A 23,423-nucleotide genomic window follows, 5' to 3' on the forward strand; every position below is an offset into this window, starting at 1 on the left:
GATAACCATGCATTACTCTCCAAATTTCTTGACATTGTATACTGTGCTTTGACCTTTTGATTTATATTCCAACTATTAAATCTTTGAGTGTTGTGCTGATACCGTTGCCATCTCCTGATGAGTAATTTACAAAGGAGGACACCCATTAATTATTTTATATCACATAGGACATTATGTCATTTCAGAAAATTCAGTTAGAATTTTTGATGAAGGTCCAAAAAGGAAGACATGTCTGGACAAATGAGGATGTCTAGTCACCCTATATTAAACAAAATTTTAAGGAATCAAAATTCATGTATACATTTGCCAACATGAATTCTTAGTTAAATTTCTGTCATTTTATTTCTTTTATATTCTTTACTTAGTCTTACCTATTCGTATCTTGAAGTTATTGAAGGAATGCTCATTGACATATGACAGTTGCTCTCGTATTCTCAGGGCATAGTCAGCCATAGCAGAGACATGTTTGAAGTTTTTCATATCACAGGTGCTCTTTGTTAGACCTGCAAGAGACATTTAGATCACAAGCAACTGCACAAATGATACACCTAACCCAACATTGTGACATATTAAATCAAACTCCCACCTGAAGCAGCCATATAAGTAGCTCCCGTTGACTTGATTTTCTCCACATATCGGAACCTCTCTTCTGAGAGCAATTCGTCAAAGTCTGCGATGATCTCGTTGAGTAATCTTAGACATTCCACACCCTCATTATTGCCCTCCAGTTCAACGTAGAATTCTGAGAAGTTGGGGATGGATGCGAACATGACTACAACACACTCACACTGCTCATGGTACAGTTCCTGAAAGACAACCATGGTATTTCAGCTAAGAAAAAAAACACATATTACTTACATTCATACACACATATATCTTCATTATAGACTTATGTTTTTCAGTATTCCGTCACCATACCTCTGTGGATTAACTGAACACCTCTACAATCCTCTATTCATAGCTGGATCTGTGCCTCATTTAATTCTTCCCTCTTATCTCTACATCACTAAATACTGAGTTCAAACATGATCATGGCTGAATCATTATTCTCCTAAGTAACCCTTCTTTAAGTTCCAAAATATGACAAATAAAGTATGCAAAGAATCTTTTGAATATATAATCCTAAGAAAGAAAACTTTCAGATTTGAAGGACAAATATGTTTCGAATCCAAATTCTCATAAACGTTTTGTATTTTATCTTTACTCCTAAAAATGATAGTGGGAAAAAAGCAGTCGCAGCAATGTTAGAGAATACACTACAAGAAAAAACAGATCAATTTTTGTGTGAAATTAAACATATTCTGAACAAATCGTCGCACAGCTGCTTAGCATTTAAGAGTGCTTAGAAGTGAGACTCCTCTTTTCACACTGGTCTGTCATTGTGTTTATCCTATAGCATATTCCTCTTCACGTTCCTATATTTCTATTTATGACTTGATCACTAACTTTATACGCCCATGTTTAGGGCAGTTAATTGCAGTAAATTGTTGGATCCTGTGTGTCTAAAGAATATTTCAGAAGATATTGAGTGAGATATGCATCGTTTCTTTGTACAGAGCTGTTCTGAATAAATTGCCTGAAAGTATCGTTGAATAATTTCAAAACTACCATCTGAAATTACATCAGAAATTTGTTAAACACACTCAGGCCCATATTTAGGATATGTGATGCCCATGTGCAATCACCTATTTTATGCGTCACCCCCCCCCCCCCACTCCAACTTCAAATTTCAGTATCAGTTTATTTATAGACTAATAAATAATAAATTGTGGAATTAGTTAATATGTACATTGTAGCAGCGTTTGTGCACATTACATAACAATTATAGAAGAAAAAACATTTAGAACATTAAATAAATATTTAGAATCATTAAAACCAAGTCATAAAATAAAAATGAAACAAGGTAAAATACACTGGAAACTATTGGCAGAATGTGCAAAGCAGAATAAACCCTATGAGGTTCTGGACTGAAGAACTTTTGGGGCCGAAACTTCGACGGAAGAATAATTTAGTTAATACCTACTTATAGTACACACTTATTATAAAAACATTAAGGAAATGGAAATAAGGAACACTACTGGTAACTTAAGCACAAAGGAGATACCTTTCGATTTATTTAAACCAATCAAATTTACATTTTTAATTTGACGCTTGTTTTCTTGTCCCTTGGAAACTTCTTGAAGCTTGTATCTTATGCAAGCCCCAGAAAATTGAAGGGTGTCCCACAAATTTTCAACGATAAAATTTAATACAATTTTAAATGATCCAAAATTTACTTGAAGAAGGCCAAATATATAAACTCTTGCAGCACATACCACATACATTTTGAATTGATTTGATAAGTATCTAAGCTTAACCGAATACACATTACCTAACAAACAGAAATCAGAATTTTCAATCTGTTCTGAACACAAAATACATAAGCTGTAATCATGCAGAAAATAATCACTACAGTATAATGGGTACTATAAAAACATCACTGAAAAATATACCCATGCTACAATATTTTATATTGGATTTGTGAGACTTACACAACTTAGAGAAATTACTTTCTCCTCGCCTTTTCAGTTGCAAATGAATTAATCACTCCTTGGAACCAAAACCGACTGCGATATCTAATTCTATGGCGAGCACTCCAAGATTGGGGAATGAACGTTGCTCACATCGGCAGGATTTACCTCCATATTGCCCTGCACGTGTTCCCCGGGTGGTGCTAAGCGAGCAACAACACATTGGTGGCCAAACTATCAACAGTCGTTGATCTCCCGGCAAATGGACTCAGAGAGAACTTCTGCAAATGGTCCTTCTCAGGACCAACCTACAAAGATACTAGGACCTTCTTACGAATATGCCAAATAAACATTGAAGGCATATCCAGATCGAAGAGTGAACATCTTTCTAGAATCCTTCTTGAAAACAACATCGATTTAGTGACCATTCAAGAAACTCATACTGCGACTGAGGAACAGCTAAGTTTGAGAGGAAAGATTCCTGGTTATATTTCTATTGGGGCAACCTACCACCAGATGTATGGGGCAGCAACCTATGCTCGTTCAAATCTACGAGAGGTTCGGTTAATTTCAGCAAAGGTGACTGACGATGTTCATGTGGTAACTGTTGACATATCGGGCACCAAAGTGGTAAATGTGTATAAACCACCATCTGTGGCTTGGCCAAATGAAGTGCTCCTCACCCAGAATCATCAGCAATATATGTCGGAGATTTCAATAGTCATCATCCGAACTGGAAATATGATGATACAGATGAATGTGGCTCTCAACTAGTCACCTGGGCTGAAGCTAATAATCTACACTTGGTTTTTGATGTAAAATATAGAGGAAGCTTTAAGTCAGCTCGTTGGAAGAGAGAATACAATCCTGATCTTTGCTTTGTCACTGAAGATGTAAATGGTATTGTTCTGCCTACTACAAGGAAAGTAACGGAAAACTTTCCCACAGTCAACGCAGACCTGTCATGATAACTACAGGAATACAAATACCTTTGGTTAAAAGCACACCTCGACCACGCTGGAATTTCAATAAAGCCACGTGGGATTGCTTTTCAAAGATTTTGACAATGTGTCTGATTCATACCGCCTATTCAGTCTAACTATGAACGTTTTGCTGGACTTATTATCTCAATTGCCAAGAAATATGTTCCAAGAGGGCTGCAGAAAGAGTATATTCCTGGATGAAATGAAACTTGTGAGACACTCTATGAGGAGTATTTACAGGGTGGAGATCCTGAAATAGCAAGTGCTCTGTTACAGAGTTTAGATGAATCTCGCCAGCAGAAGTGGAACAATATGGTTGAGACTATGGACTTCAAACAGTCCAGCAGAAAAGCCTGGAGTCTTCTCAGGAAACTTACCGGAAACAGAACCTGCCACAAGAGAAATGGTTGCATCACCCCCAACCTAGTAGCTGAACATATTGTTAATATGTCACGAGTGCCCTCTGATAAGAAACATACCTACTGTCCAAGTAAAGAAGTTCCTCAAACAACAGAAAAGCAACTTGCAGGAGAACTCTATATACTCTGAACCATTTTCACATCTGGAAGTAGATACTGCTATTAAAAGCCTCAAACCTGGTAAAGCTGCTGGCTTTGATCGGATATTTCCTGAGTTTCTGATACATAGTGGTCCAAACACAAGGCTCTCATTGGCTAAATTCTACACTAATATCTTATTGTCTGGACATCTGCCATATGAATTCTGAGTAAGCAAGATCATTGCAATTCTGAAACCCGGTAAACCGGAAGACCAAGTTGATAGCTACCGACCAATAGCATTGCTGAGTGTTTGCTATAAACTCTTGAGAGACTTGTGTACAATGGGATTAGTTCGGCCATTAATGAAGTGATCCCAGTAGAGCAAGCTGTATTCAGGCAGAACCAAAGCTGTGTTGACCAGGTGCTAGCACTAACAACTCACATTGAGGCTGGTTTTCAAAGGGGTACTAAAATATCTGCAGTCTTTGTAGATCTAAAGGCTGCATATGATTCTGTGTGGAGGCAAGGATTGATGTTGAAGCTGCAGCGAGTTATCCCGTGCAAAACTGTTACCACACTGATGAACAATATGCTAACCGAAAGGCTGTTCCATGTCGTCATGTATGATGACATTGGTCGTCTTAGGAAACTGAAAAATGGACTTCCCCAGGGATCAGTATTGGCACCTCTTCTATTCAATCTCTACATATCAGATATTCCTGAGACAAAATCAGTAAAATTCTCTTATGCAGACGACCTAGCCATTGCCATTCAACATCCCGATTTCAGCCATGCCGAGGCCATCCTGACGTCTGACCTGAATACATTTAGCTCTTACTTCCGAAACTGGAGACTACAACCTAGCATGAATAAGACAGAATCTGCTTGCTTCCATCTCCACAATAAGTTGGCTAATACAAAACACCAAGTATGCTTCAATGGCTCAGTGCTAAAGCACAATCCTAATCCAAAGTAACTCGAGGTAACGCTTGACCGAACCCTATCTTGTGTTGTTGTTTGCGTCATCACTCCATAGACTGGTTTGATGCAGCTCTCCATGTCACCATATCCTGTGCTAACCTTTTCATCTCTACGTAACTACTGCATCCTACATCTGCTCTAATCTGCTTGTCATATTCAAACCTTGGTCTACCCCTACTGTTCTTACCACCTACACTTCCTTCAAAAACCAACTGTACAAGTCCTGGGTGTCTTAAGATGTGTTCTATCATTCTATCTCTTCTTCTAGTCAAATTTAGCCAAATCAATCTCCTCTCACCAATTCGATTCAGTATCTCTTCATTCGTGATTCGATCTATCCATCTCACCTTCAGCATTCTTCTGTAAAACCACATTTCGAAAGCTTCTATTCTCTTTCTTTCTGAGCTAGGCCTAGTTATCGTCCATGTTTCACTTCCATACAATGCCTCACTCCACACGAAAGTCTCCAAAAACATCTTTCTAATTCCTATGTCAATGTTTGAAGTGAGCAAATTTCTTTTCTTAAGAAAGCTCTTCCTTGCTTGTGCTAGTCTGCATTTTATGTCCTACTTATTTCTGCCATCGTTTGTTATTTTACTACCCAAGTAACAATATTCATCTACTTTCTTTAAGACTTCATTTCCTAATTGAATATTTCCTGCATCACCTGCCTTCGTTCGACTGCACTCCATTACTTTTGTTTTGGACTTATTTATTTTCATCTTGTACTCCTTACCCAAGACTTCGTCCATACCATTCAGCAGCTTCTCAAAATCTTCTGCAGTCTCAGATAAAATAACAATATCATTGGCAAATCTCAAGGTTTTGATTTCCTCTCCTTGGATTGTGATTCCCTTTCCAAATTCCTCTTTGATTTCCTTTACTGCCTGTTCTGTGTAAACACTGAAGAGAAGGGGGGACAAAATTCAGCCTTGCTTCACTCCTGCAGACTGATTTTTTATATAGATTGTAGATAATTCTTCGTTCTCAGTATCTGATCCCAATCACCTTCAGAATCTTAAATAGCTTGGTCCAATCAACATTATCGAATGCCTTTTCTAGATCTACGAATGCCATGTACGTGGGCTTGTCCTTCTTGATTCGATCCTCCAAGATCAGACGTAAAGTCAGGATTGCTTTATGTGTTCCTACATTTCTTCTGAAGCCAAACTGATCTTCTCCCAACTCAGCTTCAACTTGTTTTTCCATTCTTCTGTAAATAATACATCTTAAAATTTTGCAGGCATGAGATATCTAAACTAATGGTGCGGTAGTTTTCACACCTGTCAGCACTGGCTTTCTTGGGAATAGGTATAACAACATTCTGCCGAAAATTGGATGGGACTTCTCCTGTCTCATACATCTTACACACTAAATGGAATAACTTTGCCATGCTGGTTTCTCCTAAGGCAGTCAGTAATTCAGAAGGAATGTCATCAATTCCAGGTGATTTAGGTCTCTCACAGCTCTGTCAAACTCTGACCTCAAAATTTGGTCTCCTATTTCATCAGCATCAACAGCCTCTTCTTGTTCCAGAACCAAATTATCTACATCTTTACCTTGATACAACTGTTGGATATGTTCTTGCCATCCTTTCTGCTTTGTCGTCTTTCCCTAGAAGTGGCTTTCCATCTGAGCTCTTAATATTCATACACCTAGATGTCCTTTCTCCAAAGGTTTCCTTGATTTTCCTGTAAGCAGCATCTACCTTTCTCAGGACCATACAACCTTTGACATCCTTGCACTTCTCCTTCAGCCATTCTTCCTTAGCTACCTTGCACTTTCTATCCACTTGATTCTTTAATCACCTGTATTTTTTTCTGCCCTCTTCATTTCTAGCATTCTTGTATTTTTGTCATTCATCAATCAGGTTTAGTATCTCCTGAGTTATCCACTGATTCTTAGTTGATCTTTTCTTCCTTCCTAACATCTCTTCAGCAGCCCTACTGACTTCATTTTTCATGACTATCCACTCTTCCTCTATTGTGTTTACTTCAGCCTTTTCATTTAGCCCTTGTGCCACATGTTCCTTGAAACAATCCCTCACACTCTTTTCTTTCAACTTGTCTAGATCCCATCTTTTGCATTCTTTCCTTTCTTCAATTTCTTCAACTTCAGATGGCATTTCATGACCAACAAGTTGTGGTCAGAGTCTACATCTGCTCCTGGGAAAGTTTTGCAATCCAACACCTGGTTTCTGAATCTCTGCCTAATCATAATGAAGTCTATTTGATATCTTCCAGTGTCTCCAGGTCTCGTCCACTTATACAGCCATCGTTTGTGGTGTTTGAACCAAGTATTGGCAAGGACTAAATTATGATCAGTGCAAAATTCAACCAGCCGAGTTCCTCTTTTGTTCCTTTGTCCCAATCCGAATTCTCCTACTGTATTACCTTCTCCTCCTTGCTCTACCACTGCATTCCAGTCTCCCATCACAATTAGATTCTCATCACCTTTTACATATTGTATTAAATCTTCTATCTCTTCATATAATCTTTCGATTTCCTCGTCATCCGCTGAACTAGTAGGCATATAGACCTGCACTATTGTGGACGGACGGACGGACCGACCGACCGACCGACCGACCGACCGACCGACCGACCGACCGACCGACCAATACTGATCTGCATTTAGGGCATTGCCCAGGTGGCAGATTCCCTATCTGTTGTTTTCGTAGCCTTTTCTTAAATGATCGCAAAGAAATTGGAAAATTATTGAACATTTCCCTTGGTAAGTTATTCCAATCCCTAACTTCCCTTCCTATAAATGAATATTTGTCCCAATTTGTCCTCTTCAATTCCAACTCTATCTTCATATTGTGACCTTTCCTACTTTTAAAGACACCACTCAAACTTATTCGTCTACTGATGTCCTCCCACGCCATCTCTCCACTGACAGCTCGGAACATATCATGGTTAAGTTTATTAACATACTATTTAATCGAGCAGCTTGTCTCCTTTCTCCCAAATCTTCCCAGCCCAAACTTTGCAACATTTTTGAAACGCTACTCTTTTGTCGGAAATCACCCAGAACAAATCGAGCTGCTTTTTGGATTTTTTCCAGTTCTTGAATCAAGTAATCCTGGTAAGGGTCCCATACACTTTAACCATACTCTAGTTGGGGTCTTACCAGAGACTTATATGCCCTCTCCTTTACATCCTTACTACAACCCCTAAATACAATCATAACCATGTGCAGAGATCTGTACCCTTTATTAACAATCATATTTATGTGATTACCCCAATGAAGGTCTTTTCTTATATTAACACCTGGGTGCTTACAATGATCCCCAAAAGGAACTTTCACCCCATCAATGCAGTAATTAAAACTGAGAGGACTTTTCCTATTTGTGAAACTCACAACCTGACTTTTAACCCCGTTTATCATCATACCATTGTTCACTGTCCATCTCACAACACTATCGAGGTCACGCTGCAGCCGCTCACAATCTTGTAACTTATTTATTAGTCTGTACAGAATAACATCGTCTGCAAACAGCCTTATCTCTGATTCCACTTCTTTACACATATCATTGATATATATAAGAAAACATAAAGGTCCGATAATACTGCCTTGAGGAATTCCCCTCTTAATTATTACAGGGTCAGATAAAGCTTCACCTACTCTAATTCTCTGAGTTCTATTTTCTAGAAATATAGCCACCTATTCAGTCACTCTTTTTTTCTAGTCCAATTGCACTCATTTTTGCCAGTAGTCTTCCATGATCTACTCTATCAAATGCCTTAGATAGGTCAATCGCAATACAGTCCATTTGGCCTCCTGAATCCAGGATATCTGCTATATCTTGCTGAAATCCTACAAGCTGAACTTCAGTTGAATAACCTTTCCTAAACCCAAACTGCCTTCTGTAAAACCAGTTATTAATTTTGCAAACATGTCTAATATAATCAGAAAGAATGCTTTCCCAAAGCTTACATACAATGCATGTCAAACTGACTGGCCTGTAATTTTCAGCTTTATGTCTATCACCCTTTCCTTTATACACAGGGGCTACTATAGCAACTCTCCATTCATTTGGTATAGCTCCTTCAACCAAACAATAATCAAATAAGTATTTCAGATATGCTACTATATCCCAACCCATTGTTTTTAGTATATCCCCAGAAATCTTATCAATTCCAGCTGCTTTTCTAGTTTTCAACTTTTGTATCTTATTGTAAATGTCATTGTTATCATATGTAAATTTTAATACTTCTTTAGTCTTAGTCTCCTCCTCTATCTGGACATTATCCTTGTAACTAACAATCTTTACATACTGCTGACTGAATACTTCTGCCTTTTGAAGATCCTCGCATACACACTCCCCTTGTTCATTAATGATTCCTGGAATGTCCTTCTTTGAACCTGTCACCTGACCAAAAATCCTGTTCTTCCTGCCAACGTACTTCACTTATACCAACTACATCTAACTTTAGTCTATCCATCTCCATTTTCAGATTCTCTAACCTACCACAACAATTCAAACTTCTAACATTCCACGCTCCAACTCACAGAATGTCAGTATCCATCTTCCTGATGATCGCCCCCTCTCGTGTAGTCCCCAGTCAGAGATCCGAATTGGGGACTAGTTTATCTCCGGAATATGTTACCCGGGAGGAAGCCATCATCAGTACATCATTCATACAGAGAGAGCTGCATGTCCTCGGGAGTTAGTTACGGTTGTAGTTTCCCGTTGCTTTCAGCCGTGTAGCAGTATCAACACAGCTAAGCCATGTTGAGTATTATTACAAGGCCATATCAGTCAATCATCCAGACTGCCGCCCTTGCAACTTCCGAAAGGCTGCTACCCCCCCTTTCAATGAACCATTCGTTAGTCTGGTCTCTCAACAGATACCCATCTGATACGGTTGCACCTGCGGCTCGACTATCTGCGTCATGGGACACGCAAGCCTCCCCACCGTGGCAAGGTCACATGGTTCAAAGAGGAGGAACCCTGTCTTATAGAAAGCTTATTGAAAACCTCGGATCTAAGTTGAGATCACGTAATAATATTCTATTTAAATTGTGTGGAACTTCATGGGGTGCTTCAGCGGACACATTACGACGTACTGCGCTTGGCCTCGTGTATTCTGTAGCTGAATACTGCTCTTCAGTATAGCTTAACAGTTACCATGTGAAGAAAGTCGATGTACAATTTAACACCACCATGCGTATCATCTCTGGTACTCTGAAGCCTACGGCAACGCACTGGCTGCCAGTCCTGTCCCACATTGCTCCACCAAGCCTGCGATGCTCAAGAGCCCTTGTTCAAGAATATGATAAGATCATGTCCAGTCCAACTCTACCCATCCACAGGGATGTTGCAGATCTCTGGAGATAAAGGCTGAAATCCCATAAGCCACCAATGAAAACAGCTAAGAATCTAATGGATGCTGGTTTCAATTTAAAAGAGGAATGGGAAGAGCAATGGTTTTGTACAGCTCCAGAGTAGCCAAGCCTCTTTAATTCAAACCACGCCCCAGCTGGTTTCAGTTTGCCAAGAAGAACGTGGTCATCACTAAACAGGTTTAGCACTAATTATGGAAGATTTACATTCTCCCTTCACCAGTGGGGCATCAGGGACTCTCCAGCATGTGATTGTGGTGCATTGGTCCAGACCATGCATCATATAATGGATGAATGCCCTCTGTGCGCTTAGGGTGAAGACTGGAAAGACTTTGCTGATGTCTCAGTATCCCTAGTGCAGTGGATAAATAATTTAGATATCCATGTGTAATTGTTCCCTATTCAGTACTATGTATTCTTTGCAGGTTTTTCTTTTGTATAATATTGTATATACTTGTCCATTATGTAAATTCCATATGCTTAATGATAACTCCAAATCATTATTGACTCTGTAACGTCCATAGATGATTTTTAACTTTTAAAACTGAGAATGACCTTTCAGCACAACAGTTTATTGCTGGAATAGAGCTGTAAATCTTAAGTGAAGTGTACACATTTAGGTAGACATCAGTAAGTTTTTTTGAAGCCAACATCCTGCAGAGAAATGGAAGAGAGGATAACTTATCACCATATTCTTTCTTTTACAGATAAGAGATAGCTTTTAAAATGGATACACTCTTCACCAAAGTTGTTCTCTATGTCAGAATCATAAATGGTTCAAAGTTTCTCAACAGCATCAACAATTTGAGTGCTTCTAGTTCCTCCATATTTGAGAAAAATGAAAATATTGAACTCATTTCAAAGAGTTTGTAATATTTTAGAATATAATACTTCCATTCTCTTCCAGCTCTCATCATCATCATCCTTGAAGCAATCTGATCCTTTTTCCTCCTCAGGACATTTGCCAAAAAATCTCTTGCCGGGCTGAGTGGCTCAGATAGTTGAGGTGCTTCTGACCCCAACTTGGCAGGTTCAATCCTGACTCAGTCCGGTGATATTTGAAGGTGCTCAAATACATTAGCTTTATGTCGGTACATTTACTGGCACATAAAATAACTGCAGAAGGACAAAATTCCGGCACCTGGGCGTCTCCAAAACCCATCAAAAAAGTAGTTAATGGGGCATACAAATAATAACATTTTTTTTAAAAAAATCTCTTATAGTTAATTTGATGATTTGGTCTTGAAATGTCAACAGTAGAAGCAGATGGAACTGAGTCTGAACTCCTGATCAGATCAAGTTTCCTTTCAGCTAAATCTTTGTAAACCTTGAAAGAGGTTTGAAGTTCAGTCAAAAACATAGTAAGAGAATCATAAATTTCAACAACATGTCCACATCTTCAGCTTCCAGCTTTTTCATTACATTGCCCAACTGCTGCAGAATACAACCCCATACAGATGTCATAAATGCTACCTCAATACTATTTAACTGTCCAGCTCCATGGCTAAATGGTTAGCGTGCAGGGGCCCCGGGTTCGATTCCCGGTGCGGTCGGGAATTTTAACCATCACTGGTTAATTCCACTGTCATGGGGGCTGGGTGTATGTGTCATCTTCATCATTATTTCATCCTCATCAGGACGTGCAGGTCGCCTGTAGGCGTCAAATAAAAAACCTGCACCTGGCGAGCTGAAGTCTTTGGACACCTCCTGGCAGTAAAAACCATACACCATTTCAATTTTTTTCACCATTTAACTTTCTAAGAAGACCTACAGCTTCATATCTGACTTTATCCTTTTCATTTTTTAACATTGCTTTTAAAGAAGAAAGCATTTTCAGTCAGCATTTAAGCTCTTGCAAGGATCTTCACATGCACACCACTGAGTTGTTGACTGTGATTTCCTTGTCATGCTTTCAGAATAAAACATTTGTTTCCAAGGTGTTTCATCTTTCTGTAGAGTAATTATACAAATTTTGTAATAAACCAAAAAACAGTTTTGCAGTTGTACAGCATTTGACAGTGTGCGTTCCAACTTAATTTAGCGAGTGAGCTGAACATGGAATGAAGATGATAAGAGAATTCCTTTCCTTGAGTCTTCCTGCAAGCCTGAAAATATTCCTGACATGTTGGTTACACTGTCAAATGACTAACCTCCACACCTGTCAGGTTTTAGACCATGCAGCTCTAAAGAATTCAAAACTGCTTCAGAAAGCCTTCCTCCAGTATGGCCTGTAATTTTTATAAAACACAGAAATCTAAACTTAACTGGTCATTATGGGATAAATCTGGTGTAAAATCTACTATGATAGAAAAATACTTGCAAGAAATTATTTTCATTAGTAATTTTTTCACTTACTAATTTCTCCGTAAGGAGTACTAATTCTTCAAGGGTGGCTGGTGACAAGTATGAAGTAGGATACATTCTTTTCCAGGGTTACCAAACCGTGCAATATATTTTGACAGAAAAGGATCAAACTCCGTGATTAGTTCCAAACACATCATGAATTTTCATTTTTCACAGAGCCAAAGACCACTTTGTCTCCATGAAAAGCCATACCTCTTGAAGGTAGTTTCATAATGACAGAAACAACTTTTTTAGCACATTTCTCCAATATGTAACTTAATGTCCATGCTGACTGAGTAATTGTTTGTCTATTCTGTTTGCCTCATCTCTTCTGTTTTTCAATTTTAACTTGCAGTCTACGTGAGTGTTCACCTATTCGCATGCCTGCATGGGTTCAATCATTAAAACCAAATGTTGCAAACTGAGATGTACCGCCAAATAACTTGCAAGGGGCACAAAACAATGATCCTTGGCTAGGAGAATAAGCAAGATATTCACGGGTGACAATGTCTCCATTCACTAAAACCCTTTGCAATAGTTTTTTGCTGCAAAATCAAGGTGTTCCATCAGAATATCACTGCGAGGACTGAGAAAAGTCAGCATCTTTATTTTGATTTATTCAATTTTTTAACACATAATCCTGAGTCTGGTCAGTGTTTTCCCAATAAAATGGGTCATTGGTAGGGGGCAAAAGTAGCTGAATCTACTGCTTTAGAGTGTAGAATTTTTAGTAGTACATGTTCTTCCAAATTCTCTTTACTGCTTTCACCCAAATTTTCTGGTCTACACTCTTTTACCACTAAAATACAAGTCTAGTCAAGGTATCTTTTACAAAAGTTTACTCTCCCTCTCCCTTGTGTAGCAGACCATGTTGTGGAAGCCATGAGAGGGATGTATACATGAAGCCCAAGAAGAAATCTACTTCTTCTTCTACTTCTTCTTGCAATGCCTTCTCCATTGCTGATGGTTGGCCTCGATCACAGTGGTCTGCATGATGTTTGTCTGTCCTCATCAGCCTACTTGAATCTAGTCCTGTCCAATCCCATAAGTTCCTCGCCAAGAGTGCTTCCTTCGACTGTGAACTCTACATCCATCAATTTTACCCTGCATGATCAATTTTAGTAGGTTGTACTTTTCATAGCTCATAATATGCCCAAGGTGTCCGGCCCCGCGCTGTAGGGGGCAACGTGTCCGTCTGTCACCCGGCGGCCCCGGGTTCGATTCCCGGCTGGGTCATGGGTTTTTAATTTAAATGCATAATATCCCTGGCTTGGGGACTGGGTGTTTGTGTCGTCCTTAATGTTCCTTTCCTCACATTCAACACTCTATACTTCCGCAATTACACTTAAGTGCAGGTTCCTATCATATGGTGAAAGTAGTGGCAAAAGATCTGCAGAGGTCGACGCCACGAACAAATATCATTTGTTCCCTCCTCATGCGCCTGAGTAAGATAGCATTGGAGAAGTGGTCAGTCCACGAGATCTTTCAGGACACCCACATCTTGAAAGCATTTATTCTCTTAATGGTGTTACATTTCAGGGTCTATGTTTCAGTGCCATACGGAAGCACTGAATATACATAGCATCTGGCAAAGTTGTGACATGTCTCCAAGCTGAGGCTTCTGTCATACAGTAGATTCCTCATTTTCAGAAAGCTAGCACAAGCCATTTTATACACAGATCTCTAAATCCGGCTGCCAACTTCCACACTTGTTCAACTTGTTCCCCATAAATGTTCATATGAATGTGCGTGTTACGAGTTCTGGTAATGGCCATCATCTTTGTCTTGCTGTTGTTAATGTTGAGTCCAAGTTTATGCCCTTCTGCTACGATCCTATCTACCAAATGCTGACGACCTTCAGTACTGTCAACCAAGATGACAGTGTCATCTGTGTACCTCAGATTGTTGATCAGCTTACCCAGCTTCCGCTTCATGAAGAGAAGCTTGGAAAAACTGCTCAGAGTATAGATTAAACAACACGGGGGATAATACACATCCTTGCCGTACTCCCTGTTTGATCGTAGTAGCGCGAGTCTCGGGGTTTCCAATCCTCATGGAAGCTTCTTGATGTTCATATAACTTTTTGACAAATGCAAGATCTTCACTATCTATTCAGAATTATTTGGGCAAAATCAATGAATCAGATATACTGTTTACATCTTTAGAGCAGTCTCTACAATTCTGTAAAAGTGTCATCATGCCAAACAAGGCCTCACATGTCCCAAAGTCCTTACAGAAACCAAATTGTTCATCACCTATGTCCAGTCCACATTTTTTAAAATGAATTCTCAAATGTATTACCTTTAGAAACAATTAAAGAACTTGACTCATGAGACTCATGAGACTAATGAGTCGGTATTGGCTACATCTAGTTGCATTTGGTTTGTTAGGAATGGGGATTAGAACTGATTTAAGCCATTCTTGTGAGATGTATCCTGTCCTGCACATACAGTATAATTTATGAACTGTGTTAGTAATCTAATATTGCTTTCATTAAATAATTTTAGAATTTCGGGGTGACTATCATCTGGACCTGCTGCTCTTCCAGCTCTGCACTTCACTGATCAAAATTTCAGGTTCAGGTTCTGTACTTATTAGGCTTAATGATGAAATTGGTTTTTTTCCTCCTCCAAATAGACTTTGCATGTAGTTCACCCATTCCTCCTCTGCTTCCTCTTCACTGGAAATCAGTCTATTTGCTGCATTCAGTAGTTGAGTGTAAGGTCGAGTTTTGAAGTTACTTGTTACTTCTTTTACCGTCTTATGCCAATTAAACACATCATGTTTAATTCATCATATTTCCCTAAATCAACATTGTTATATTTCCATTGTAAGGTCATTAGATGTTATGGATTACAATATAAAGATAAAGTTGGAATTCAAGAAGACAAATTGGGGCAAATATTCATTTATAGGAAGGGGAGTTAGGGATTGGAATAATTTACCAAGGGAGATGTTCAATAAATTTCCAATTTCTTTGCAGTCATTTAAGAAAAGGCTAGGAAAACAACAGATAGGGAATATGCAACCTGGATGACTGCCCTCAATGCAGATCAGTAGTGATTGATTGATTGATTGATTGATTGATTGATTGATTGATTGATTGATTGATTGATTGATTGATTGATTGAAATACTTCTACCATTATCCAATTCTTCTTAGTTGATTCAGTTCCCACTTCCAGAGAGCAAATTTGGAGCTGGCCATTTCACAGCCTATGGTATGGAAAATGTTATGACGGTGACAAGTAGAGACAGTGTGAGTTTTTCCTGGATATGATGAACAGGATGGGAAAATAATATAGTTTTCTTTAATAAGATTGTATTCTGTGATGAGGAAAACTTTCACCTTAGTGGTGACATGGACACAAACTATCACCCACTCGATTGAAGTCCAGGAACAGTTTTATGCACTCCTCATCCCCCGCCAGTGCAGATGCAAGGAAGACCAGACTTCTACTCTGGAATCAGAAGATCCATTTTCATCCAGAATGCTTGAAATTGGAGGAAAAGCTTCCCCCTGGTCATGAAGAAACCTGGACTACATGGAAGGCACTGAACAGACTAAGAACAGGTGTTGGAAGATCAAAGGACAATACGAAGAAATGGGGCCTCCTGAAGGAGGATCAGACCCTATGTGAATGCAGCATGGTACAAACAACAAGGCATCATATTAATTGCCCTCTATGCCCTGTTAAATGCACAGAACTTGATCTGGCACAGACCAGTATCAGTGCTGTTAACGTGGCCAAATTTTGGGCCGATATTTTGTAAATAACTGTTTAATTTTATGTAATATTGTAATTTCATATATTTTATCTAATTTGCAATCTGTAATCTGTATTGTGCTTTTGACATGAATAAATAAACCTTAGTGGTAAAGTTAATTGCCACAATGTGAGGATACGGGGCACCCAGAACATATATGGGACTCACCAAAACTGAATGTGTTTTATGCATTAAGCTCTGTGAAAAGTTATGGACTATTATGGCATCACATATGTAGGCATGTAGAAAAATTACCTGGTGCCACAGCTGCAAGAAGTTATGGGAGAAAAAAATTATGTCACAACAGGAAAGGGCACATGTGCGTTACCATCACAAGGTCACTGTGTACCTACCTCACACTGCTCCTGTTTAAATGGACATGGCTGGAATATGAATCAATCAATCAATCAATCAATCAATCAATCAATCAATCAATCAATCAATCAATCAATCAATCAATCAATCAATCAATCACTCAATCACTCAATCAATCAATCAATCAATCAATCAATCTGCATTTAGGGTGATTGCCCAGGTGGCAGATTCCCTATCAATTGTTTACCTCATATTTACACTTATCTATAATTGTTTACGTAGCCTCTTCTAAAATATTTTCAACGAACTTGGAAATTTATGGAACATTTCCCTTGATAATTTGTTCCAGCTCCTTACCCCTTGTCCTATAAATTAATATTTACCCCAATCTGTCCTCTTGAATTCCAACTTTATCTTCATATTATGATCTTTTCTATTTTTTAAAGTTCCACTCAAGCTTATTCTTCTACTTATGTCATTCCACGCCAACTCTTCACTGACAGCTTGAAACGTACTGCATACTTAAAAGGTATGGTCAAATGTTCCACCTTTACAATACTAATTTTTAAAAAATTTATTCAATTATTTAAGTAAAAGGTATGGTCAAATGTTCCACCTTTACAATATTAATTTTTTTTTAAATTATTCAATTATTTAAGTAACATTTAAAAAATAACGGAACATGTTTCATCTATCTTGTAGACATCATCAGACGAAAAGTTTTAAGATTAAGCACAAAGGACAAGGAAAAAAAAACACATAAAAATAATTCGGACTGCTGAATGCGCCAGTAAAAATGTTGAAGAATGTGCTTTAATGTTCTGAGCACAACACTTGAATGCTACAATAAATAAACTTTTAATGTCCACCTATTCAATACAATAATGATGTTGTTATATAGATGTAATTACAACATACTAATTATATACAGTACTAGTTTTGATGCATTTTTTGCATCATCTTCAGCTGTACAAAGAAACGGAAAATAGGCAAATAATATAAAACTCATGATATACCTTAAATTGTGCGTAATATAAAACCCTATGAAATCTACAATAAAAACAATGACACATAATAAAAACTTATTGAACAAGTAGAAGACTGCGAGTCAAACATATACTGAACAGTTCTCAAGTTGATTGATGTCTCTGTGGACATACATTAGTAAGTTCATTAAGTTTGATGTGCGGTTTACATTAATAAAACATTTTGTGTCCATTCAACTACGGTTCATAAACTGCAGAGTCATCTTAAAAATAGTGAATATTGCTGGATAAAATTCAGGTATGACGGAATTCTTCTATATCTAAGGCCTATGATGTGGAAACATATGAATAGCTCCTTAAGGTGTATATAAGATCTATGTTTCTCAGTTCAGATGTGGAACCTGTGAAAAATAAATAAAAACCACTGTTAACGATTTGAAGCAGAAAGTGTTGAGGCTCTACTCAATAATATAAATGTTTGCAAGACTCACCTCATATGGCCGTAGAACGATCGTATTGCAAGTAACGTGTAGTAAACAATGAACAGCTCGAGTCAGGTATGCATATCTGGACGGAAGAAGGGAGGGGTGATAGGGATAGGCCGAAGCAGGGCGTGTGGGGCGGGCATGTGGAGGGGATCTGGTGGGCGTGGACTACGAAACGAATGTTGGGAAAACTTGTTGCGTATAATACGTAAAATTAAATTCCTGTTTGGAATTTGAACATTTTTGAAAAATGCTATAAGGAAATCAAAGAGAACTTTCGGTGTCTCGGATATATCATTTAGGTTGAGATTTGCATTAAAATACTGGTCTAGATGGATATAACATAATTCAGTAGCATCCAGAAGTGGTCCTTTACTTAAAGTCTCTAGTATTTGAATGTCTTGCTCCAAGCTTGTGAAATTATGTTTTAATTCATGGACGTATTGGCCTACAGCAGAGAATCTATTGTATCTCATGGCATTAACATGTTCAGCATCTCTTATCTTGAAGTTGCGCTCAGTTTGCCCAAGATTTTTAAGATGACTCTGCAGTTTATGAACCGTAGTTGAATGGACACAAAATGTTTTATTAATGTAAACCGCACATCAAACTTAATGATCTTACTACTGTTACGAGCTCAACTTCGCTTACCTTATGCATACTTCTCCGCTCCGATTTAGTGCACATTATATTGCGCTGCTTCACGAACTTTCAGCTTACAAGTCTGTCTCACCACTGCTTCGACTGTTGCCCCTCCACGCGCAATCACCGTGACGTCACCCGGTTCCAGTGTTTTCTCAAGCTCGCTTCGCTTCCGTATATATACTCGCCGCTTTCTCTTGTCCGGCGGTCAGGTGTGATTGATATGTTGTAATCGGCAGTGGGAGCTTGAGCAGTATACACGGCTGGACCGTGTGCATTTCAATTTTACTTCATTCTTCTTTACGTACTGGGTGAGCAGACTTTTATTATTATTATTATTATTATTATCATCCATTCAATTTTGCCCTCTCTTTCTCCATATGGGCTTGGCTAATGCTTGGATTTCGAACTCTAGTCCCTTCAGGACTCTACGAAATTACGCTGTGCCAAACTATTGGCTTTAGACTTGTGGTGGAAATGTGAAGGAAGAAGTGTACTGGACTAGCGATATTATGGTGACCTTCAACTTCTAAAGTGTTGTGCATGAACTTTGCCTTCCCTCGTTTTGAAGTGGGACTTGACAGCCTGATCATTTCCCTTTCCCTGCTGTTTGTTTCTTGGTTTTCTTTTCCTGCTCCTCTTTCCATTCTCCTTTTCGTCTCCCGTTCGTAATTTCTCATAATTTACTAATGAAATTTGGTGATATTGTGGTCTGCCAATTTCGCACTGCGTCTGCTGTTTACATTTCGAATGTTCTAGTATCTTCCTGTCTTAAACAAGTGTGTGTTAGATTTTTGGGGGATATGATGTCGTTTTATTGCGTACCATTTTAGGTACTGGAAAGTTCCCTTTAACTTGTATAATTTTTACTTGTTCCTTTTCAAAATTTCTTGCTGTTTTCGCGCTGCATTCATGTAAACGTTGTCATATTGGAACTTGAATGTAATGAGAACATTAATTTATTCCTATAGCCCTTATCTCGTACCTGAGTATACCAAAGATTTATTGTAATTTGTGTGGTTACCCTTTTTAGTGCCTGTATGAACCAAAAAAAGACCTGTCAATAACTTGTATGATTCCCTTTTCCTATGGTGTATCAAATGGTCCAATTTTACTCTCTGTTGTGAAAACATTTGTTATCTCTTTTGAAGTTGTTTCAATATATATGTTCATTTTTTCTAAACCTGTGCTTTTGGGAGTTCTCATTTCTGTGTTCTCCTTCGTTTTGCTTAGTATGTACCTACCGCGGAAATTCCCCTTGGGAAAAGGCCCATAATTGTAATCGGCACACGGCTTGGGATGTTATCTGCACTGATTGTGGTTACTTGAAGCATGACATTTGAATAGTGCCATTACCCCATACTACACGTTTCCCTGCGCTCTGCTTACTAAGTTCTCTGTGCGGCATACCAGCACATATTACTGGGAGTCTTTCGCTTCCTTCACATCGAACTTTCGTTGATATTTGCCAAGCGATTGCTGCAAGTACTTGGAAATACATACTCATATTTAATTATACCAATGTACCGCAACACATGGTAGCAGATTACTTCCTATTTTGACTGCCCTTATTTTCTTTTTCTTGTGTGCTTTCATTCATGGCTTGCTTTTCCGATAACTTCCCTTTAGGGGAAGACTCTTCATTATTATCTTCTCCGCTACCACCAAGTTTATCATTGCCCAACCCTCCTGTACCGAATTTAATTTCCTTTTCTTCTGCTTCGTCTTCTCCCTCCCTATACCCGTCTTCATCCAACCACACACCTGATTTTCAATCTGATGATACTAAACCTTCCGTTTTACTACATCACATGGCCCCACCCCCTCCTCCTTATTCTCAACCCCCAGTACCTACTACCCCCTCTGTTGATAGTGCACTTAATGTGCAAATCATTAAGCAGTCGTTATTACAAGTTCCCCAACTATTAGCGACAGTTTCCCGAAATCTTACCATTTGGCTGTTTTCGGTTCGCAAGTTCTTAAACATAAAAGTTGCCTCTTTTCCCCAATTAATTGGCCTCCTGTCCACCAAAACTACGGGTTTTTTTTCCACCTTTTGGTTGGATAATATGTCAAATTTTACAAATTGGTATGAATTGAGACATGCGATACACAATTATTTCTTACCCCTAGAAGTCCGTCACAAATTAAGTACCGAGTTCATCAGACGCCACCAGCTACCCAACGAACCTGCGCACGACTATTTGGACTCTATTATCACTTATAGTGATGTTTTAAATATTTCATATACTACTTCCGAACTGATATCTATTATTCAGTTTTATGCCGCCCCATCATTCCGCATGCTTTTTAATGTTCTTGCCCCCCCTGTTTCCCTCTTTCAACTCTACAATCTTGCTCAACAACATACCATAAATTCTTTAGGGAATCGTTCCTACTATGCTTCCGTCTCTCCTCCACCTATTACTGCTCCTCCCTTACGTTCTTTTTTGTCTGCAGTACCCCCCCTTAGTGTTCGTCCTCCCATAACCTGCTATCGCTGTAAATTACCGGGCCATATTGCCCGTCAATGTACTAATTTGCCTTCGGGAAACGCCCTTCACCCGTGTCCTTAGGCAGTAGGCGTTCACATGGGGAAAATCTGCCTCATTCCTCGCAGCTTACCTCCGTATCAGCATCTTCCCAATCCATTCATAATTCTATTTCCCTTTTACCCCCGAGTTGTCATGTTTTGCTTACTGTTAATAACCTTCCTTCTGTTGCGCTCCTCGATTCTGGGGCGGCAGTGTCACTTATTAGTTCCCGATTTTATAAAGATTTACTTCACAATAATCCTCATTTGAAATATCTTCCATCTCCCCTTCGATGTCTTTCAGTTTCTAATCAACCCTTGCAAATTTTGGGTAGTATCTTGTTACATATTAAACTACAGCACCTTTCTTGGCCTTTCACTTTTCAGATTGTTGAGGACTTGTCATTCCCGGTTATCTTAGGATATGATTTTTTTTCGCATACTGGTCTCCTTCTCGCTTCCGCCCAGTCTAAAGTTTTTTTTTCCTTTTCGGACAAGTTTGTTCCGTTGATTAGCATCTCTGATTTTCCTTTTCGTTCACATTCCCTACTTCCTACTATTAACTCTATTCATTCTGACCAGGTTCAAGCTTTGCTCACTGAGTTTTCTGACGTTATTACCCCTAATTTGGGTACGGTTAAGAATTTTTTTGCACATATTGATCTAGTGGATTCTACTCCTGTTCGCTCTTCTCCTTATTTCCTTAGCCCTCCTCGGATGAACGTTTTAAATCAGTTGATTCAGATAATGCTTAAAGACAACACTATTATTCCATCATCTTCCGATTATGCCTCACCCGCCTTTGTGGTGGATAAGCCTGATGGTTCTGTGAGGTTCATTGTTGATTACAGGAAGCTCAATGAGAAAATCGTCTACGACGCCTATCCGATGCCTAAATTAAATTCGGCATTTCAACATTTTTCCGGTTCCAAATTTTTCTCAATTTTCGACCTCAATTCTGCCTACAATCAGCTTCCCTTAGATGACCTCAGTTCTCGGTATACGGCGTTCATTACTCCTAATGGGCTCTATCAATTTAAAAAAGTTCCTTTTGGCCTTAATCTAGGCTCCCAAATAATGCAGCGTTTTGTGGACTCCCTTTTTGCTGACATTAAGTATAAATATCTTTTTCCTTTCATTGATGATATCTTAGTTTTTTCTCCTGATTTTGAATCGCATTTGTCTCATGTACGCGAAGTCCTTACTCGTCTTCGCAATGTCGGTCTCACCGTTAATCCCTCTAAAGTTTTGATCGCCCAAACCTCGATTAAATTTCTCGGCCACATATTGAGCTCTGATGGTATTGCTGTTGACCCTGACCGTGTCTCCGCCATTAATAAGATACCCCCTCCTACTAACTTGAAACATTTACGATCCTTTTTGGGAATGGTCGGCTTCTACGTCAAGTACATCCCTAATTTTTCATCCATTGCTGATCCATTGAATAAACTCAAAAGGGTGAAATTTCACTGGTCCCCTCAGCAACAAATGGCCTTTGATCTTCTTAAATCGAAATTATCCCATGCTCCCCTCTTACAAATTCCGGACTTTAATCTTACCTTTGAACTATCCACTGATGCCTCGGACATTGCCATTGGCGCTGTCCTTCAACAAACTGTTAATGACCGTATGCTTCCTGTTGCCTATTTTAGCCGCCTGTTATCCCCTGTTGAACAAAAGTATTCTACTTACGAAAAAGAAGCCCTGGCTCTTATTCTGTCAATAGAACACTTTTCTGAACACCTCGACCATCGTGAATTCATTGTCAGCACTGATAACCAGGCTCTTTCTTGGCTACTACATAATGCCCCAAAAATTGGTCTACTGGTCGTTGGTTACTCCGCCTGTCTCGTTTCAAATTCTCCTTAAAATTCGTTTCCGGTTATAATAATTCTGTCGCCGATGCTCTTTCCCGTCTCTTTGATGACTACCAGCTTCAACCCTCCGAACTTGATTCCCTTCCCGTTAACTCTGTTATTTCCGTCTCTTCTTTAACTAACTTTCCCCTCTCTTTTCAATCTTGCTTGCACCA

General features: G+C 38.9%; 1 protein-coding gene across 1 annotated transcript in view; it reads right to left on the reverse strand.

Annotated features, from left to right (window-relative positions):
• LOC136875966 (adenylate cyclase type 6) overlaps positions 1 to 23,423 on the reverse strand; it is a 364,554-nt gene that overhangs the window by 60,028 nt on the left and 281,103 nt on the right. The window contains exons 22-23 of the mRNA XM_067149581.2: positions 587 to 806; positions 372 to 503 (exon numbers count right to left, since the gene is read on the reverse strand). Coding sequence (XP_067005682.2) covers positions 372 to 503; positions 587 to 806 — 352 coding nt within the window. The remainder of the gene's footprint in view (positions 1 to 371; positions 504 to 586; positions 807 to 23,423) is intronic.

Source organism: Anabrus simplex, chromosome 6, assembly GCF_040414725.1.
Source record: "Anabrus simplex isolate iqAnaSimp1 chromosome 6, ASM4041472v1, whole genome shotgun sequence".
Classification (NCBI taxonomy): domain Eukaryota; kingdom Metazoa; phylum Arthropoda; class Insecta; order Orthoptera; family Tettigoniidae; genus Anabrus; species Anabrus simplex.